At 38.5% G+C, this 5,192-nt stretch overlaps 1 protein-coding gene across 1 annotated transcript in view; it reads left to right on the top strand.

Annotated features, from left to right (window-relative positions):
* The window catches only part of LOC107099878 (chromosome unknown open reading frame, human C10orf71), a 14,824-nt gene extending 13,065 nt beyond the window's left edge, over positions 1-1,759 (top strand). The window contains exon 3 of the mRNA XM_015398159.1: positions 1,245-1,759. Coding sequence (XP_015253645.1) covers positions 1,245-1,250 — 6 coding nt within the window. The 3' untranslated portion in view covers positions 1,251-1,759. The remainder of the gene's footprint in view (positions 1-1,244) is intronic.
* The last annotated feature ends 3,433 nt before the right edge of the window (positions 1,760-5,192 follow it).

The raw sequence follows: 5,192 nt of genomic DNA, 5'->3' as shown, positions 1-5,192 counted from the left end.
TATATATATATATATATATATATATATATATATATATATATATATATATATATATATATACTGTATATCTGGTGCCAGACACCATCAGACCTCATGTTGCAGAGTGAGGTGTTTTCAACATACAAATCCCACTCCACACTGAAGGCCATGATTGGCATAGCACCTCATGGTGCCATCACATTTGTCTCTGCTCTTTACGCTGGATCAATGAGTGATCGCGAGATCTTCAAACAATCTGGCATCATCAGTGTACTAGAGCCTGACATGGCGATAATGGTTGACAGGGGATTTCTAGTTGACAATTTGGCCCCCTGCAAGGTCTACATAGACCACCTTTCCGCTCCGGGAAAAGGCAGATGAACCCACATGATGTCCTTCAGACATGTCCCCAGAACATTGCTGGTTTGAGGATCCATGTAGCGCGCTGCATCTGGAGAGTGAAGGAGAACACATTTTTTGATGGCGTTATCCCACTGGCTGCATGTGGGATCATTGATGAACTGTTCAATGTGGCTTGTTACCTGGTAAATTACCAAAATTGGCTGCTTGTGAAGGCTTGGGCAACTTGCTAAAATATCTAGTTTCACAGTTCTTTGACCTGGTTTAGTCCTCTTTTAGACTATTTTAATCCTTTTTTAGTTAGCTTAGGCGATTTTACACAAACTAATGTAGTTGTGAAATTATTAAAATGTGAACATAATAAACGTTCCCCTGTTTCGTGTTCATTGCCCCCTAGTGACTGAATTGAGAATTGTGGTTATTTCTGAAACACTCATAACTTCTCACAGGAATGAGCTAGTCACCTCAATAATTTGAGATGTTTTTTTTTTTTCCCCCCTCACGGGATACCGTTTTCAAGTACTTGTTTTTCCCTTGTAAAGTGTGCTACTTGTTTGTGAAGGCCACAAATACAATATTTTATAAAACAAATATTTCTTAATCACTGTTTCCTTTAAAACACTTTTTTGGGGGAAATTTATATCAATAAACAAACTGGAATACTCAAACAACAAACTTTAATTGTGCTATGAAAGCTACTTAATCCACAGCATGGCATATGGTGGAAAGCTTTCAGCAGCTTGGTGACTTTACAAGATGGAATATTCACACATTGTTGAACTAAGAACATTTAAGAATTTTTTTATTTCCATTTAGGATTAAAGTCAAACACATTAAGAGACATTGTTATGGATTCAAACATGTTACCCACCATGTGTTCTATTGTGCTTTCTTTCCACTTTCAGATCTGAAACTTTTTCCAAGAGTTTGCCTGTGAAGGACAAGTTTTCCAAAAATATCGACACAGGAAGGCACTGTAAATTCGATATCAGTGTTTCAGCAGTTTTAGATGGAGCCATACCTGGATTTAAGTGGAATGGAAGTTAAATGGGAAGTTTTCTGATGATTTTGGAAAAAATGAAGAGGCAACTGATTTGGGTGGCCCATGGAGGGAATCTTTACGTTTACTCATTGAAGCCTAGTCCATGTCTCCAATGTTTGAAGGCCCAGATGAATGCAAACATTTAGCTATGAACGGTCCAGGTTTGTTTTGGATTGTCATTTTCAAGTATTGACTGTCCAAATGTCTATCTTTTTAAATCATATTTTTACAAAAGATATTTTTGCAATACAGCACTCAGGCAGGACAGATACTCTAAGGCTGGAAGAGCAATCGCTGTTAGCCTTGTACATGAGGGTCCAGCTCCACTGTTCTTTTATCTAGTTCTTTTTGCTAGCTTGGTTGGAGGTCCAAATGCAGTTTACCCTACTCTAAAGGATATACAGATGCTGACCTTCAGGAAAAAATGAAACGGGTAATAGTTCACTCACTAAATAATTTATGTTTAATTGTACATATTACTTAAGGAAAATATTAATTGTAATTAATACTGTGTGACATTTTTCTAATATATTTTTCAAAGTAAACTACCATTATGTTGTCCCTATTTATTTTGTCTGTTTGTTGTTATGTTAGACTTTAAAAGGTCTCTGAAAGTTCTACCCTGGAGGAGCTTCCAAGAGCCAGAGATCCTCTTTTAGACTACTTGACTAGTTTAGGTTGCGTAAGACCCTTAAGAGCACAATCTGCTTATATTTCATGTGGTTTGCCAGGTTCAAGGCCCCTTCCAGAGGTTAATTCTTTCTAATATTTCCTTAAATACTTGGTACTTAGTTCATTAGTAAGAGAGCTCTATTAACTTTTTACAGGTTTGCAGAAGGTCTAAAGACACTTGGAGTTTTGGATGCTGTCAAACAACATCCAAACCGTTTTCGCTCTTTGTTGTATCTTTAACCACAGCAATTACTTGCTGACATGATGGATGACCTTTTTACACTTCAGCATGTTTCCAAAGGAAGTAACAGGAGGAAAATAGAAAATACAGTTATTCCTTTGTGGAGATATTATTTGTAGGATGCAGAAGGTATTTAACACAGTTCTTCTTCATCTATATGTTATATTATCAAGCAGGGGTGTCAGACTGGTTTTGATTTTGAGCCACTTGAATCATGAATATCCTCGAAGGGGCAGTTTTGCCAGATTATTTTAATAAAACCCATTAAACTGTTTGAAAATATTACATAAATAGCTGTGTCTGCATTCGATGATGGTAGCAAGCTACATTGTAGCCACAGCTGCCCTGGGGCTCACTGACAGAAGCGGGGCTGTTGTACACTGGCGCCACCGGGCCCTCTGACCACCATCAGTAGAGAATGCAGGTGAAGTGTCTTGCCCAAGGACACAACGACACTGACAATCAGAGCTGGGGCTTGAACCGTAAATCCTTCGATTTGAGGGCAAACTCCTACATCCGACGCCACTGTCGCCCTTTTATTTGGTTTATCTGTGGAAGGTGGGGAAGCATCTGAGGTAGCCATAGAATCTGAACGGGGTTTAGAACGCTTTGATCCAGTTGAACTTTCAGAGTTAGCAAAACTATTCTTTTCAACTAAGCCTTCAACACTGGAAATAATCTAAATCTAGATAAGTAATTTTTTCTTAAAATAAGTGCGTTTTGTCTTGAATTGAGAAGGTAAAAGAGAGATTTTGCCAATAGAACAACAATTTTCATTTAAAATCAGAAAATGCAATGGCATTTTCTGATTTCAAGTGCATTTTATCTAAATATCTTATTTTAAGAGTAGGCCCCTGTAACAGGGACATCAATTTTCGACTTGATGTCCCTGTTAAAGGGATATTTACCAAAGGCTTTTAAGGTTGCTGTCAGTAAACCTTTACTTAAGAAACCATCGCTTGACCTCAGATGACTTGGTCAGTTATAGACCTATATACACTAAGGCCTAACAACGCTCAGCTGTAGAGGTGGTCAGCAGCACCAAATTCCTTGGGGTGCACATCAGACAACCTCACCTGGACTATGAACACCTGCTCACTGGTCAAAAGGGCACAGAAGCTCTTCAACTTTCTCTGTTCCCATGCATAGAGATGTCTATATCTACAGTTGATTTATTAAAAATGCTTTTCAGTAAAAGTCAACAGCAATAACTCCAATAACAAACGATTATTTTATTCAAAATGTATTTATTAAAAATGCTTAAAAATTCCTGTAATGAATGAATAGCACAATGAAAGAAATAATGTCTCATCTAAACATCCCTCACTTAACAATAAAAGCTAACAATAACTCTCAACTCCCAATAACAGATGATACTCAGCCTCAGCAATGAACAAAATAATGTCTGTTCTGTAGGCTATTGAAAAAAAATAATTAACAAATGAGCTAATTAACAAAAAATACCTCTTGTGTAACAAAAATAACTCAAAATGTACCAAAAAACAAACAAACATATCAATAGACTATCTTTACTTTCGGAGTCCAGGTGGCTTTTCAGATTCCTTGCACCTCCATTGGACACCGAGACATATGTGCCTGCTTTGCACACTGTGCACAAGGCCTCCCATTTGTCTCGACCCGGTCTGAAAGCGGGGAAACTCTTTTGTAAATCGTTGGTAAACATACATTTGTGCTTTTGCATGTTGTTGGCGTACTGACAGCCACGCTATCTATATTCTGATTAAGAACAGGGCTACCCACACTGCAAGTACATCCCGCTGCAGCCTGCGGGAAGGCGGGATTACGTCACACGCAGCGTCATGCACAGTGCCCTAGTGCCTATAAATTTAATGGTCCAATTAAGGTAATTTAAAAAATCAGGACATTTCCTCACTTTCTAAAAAAAACCCGGGACGCCCGGGACAGGACGTGAAATACGGACGTTTGGTCACCCTACTCTATGAATACAAAAATTACAATAAAGTTTGTCTAAGTTTAAGCCTTGTCATGTGCTGGTTTAAGCAGGGGAACCTTGTATGCCATGCATGAATTTAAACCATGACGTGTATTACCATTAGTAACCTTGGAAACAGTGGTCCCAGCTCCTTTCAGGTCATTAACCAGCTGCTCCCTTGTAGTTCCGGGCTGATTTCTCACCTTTGTTAGATCATTGAGACCCCACAAGGTGAGATCTTGCATGGAGCCCAGTCCAATTGGCGGTTGACAGTCATGTTTAGCTTCTTCCATTTTCTAATGATTGCTCCAACAGTGGACCTTTTTTCATCAAGCTGCTTGGCAATTTCCCCGTGGCCCTTTCCAGCCTTGTGGAGGTGTACAATTTTATCTCTAGTGCCTCTGGACAGCTTGGATTGGAGGTAAACATTTAAGGCAGACCAACAGGTCTTTGGGGGTCCAAATTCTAGCTAATAGACAGGTGTGCAAATATTTATTTGCAGCTCTATCATACAAATAAATAGTTAAAAAATCATACATTGTGATTTCTGAAGTTTTTTTGAGAGTATGTCTCTCACAGTGGACATGCACCTATGATGACAATTTTAGACCCCTCCATGATTTTTAAGTGGTAGAACCTGCAAAATAGCAGGGTGTTAAAACTTATTACCTTTACTGTAATGCACTGTAACAGTCATGATGTGATTCATAATCGAATACCTTTTCCACACGTCACACAGTTATGCAGCTCGTTTTTTCTTTTACTACGCATTTGCACCTGTCCAACACCGTAATTTTCCTTCTTGTTTCATCTGTTTATTTAACTAAGGCATGAAAGAATCAATTAATTAAACATGAAACATCCTTAGTCAGAGCAGTTTTCCAAGTAGTTTCGACCACTATTGGGCCAAGATATTAACAATAGGCTCCCCTGTTGAATGTTAT

This window comes from Cyprinodon variegatus, unplaced genomic scaffold (genome assembly GCF_000732505.1).
Source record: "Cyprinodon variegatus isolate N-32 unplaced genomic scaffold, C_variegatus-1.0 Scaffold915, whole genome shotgun sequence".
In the NCBI taxonomy this organism is placed as follows: Eukaryota; Metazoa; Chordata; class Actinopteri; order Cyprinodontiformes; family Cyprinodontidae; genus Cyprinodon; species Cyprinodon variegatus.
The sequence above is the reverse complement of the archived record's forward strand: the minus strand, read 5'-3'. Positions and strand labels throughout refer to the sequence as shown.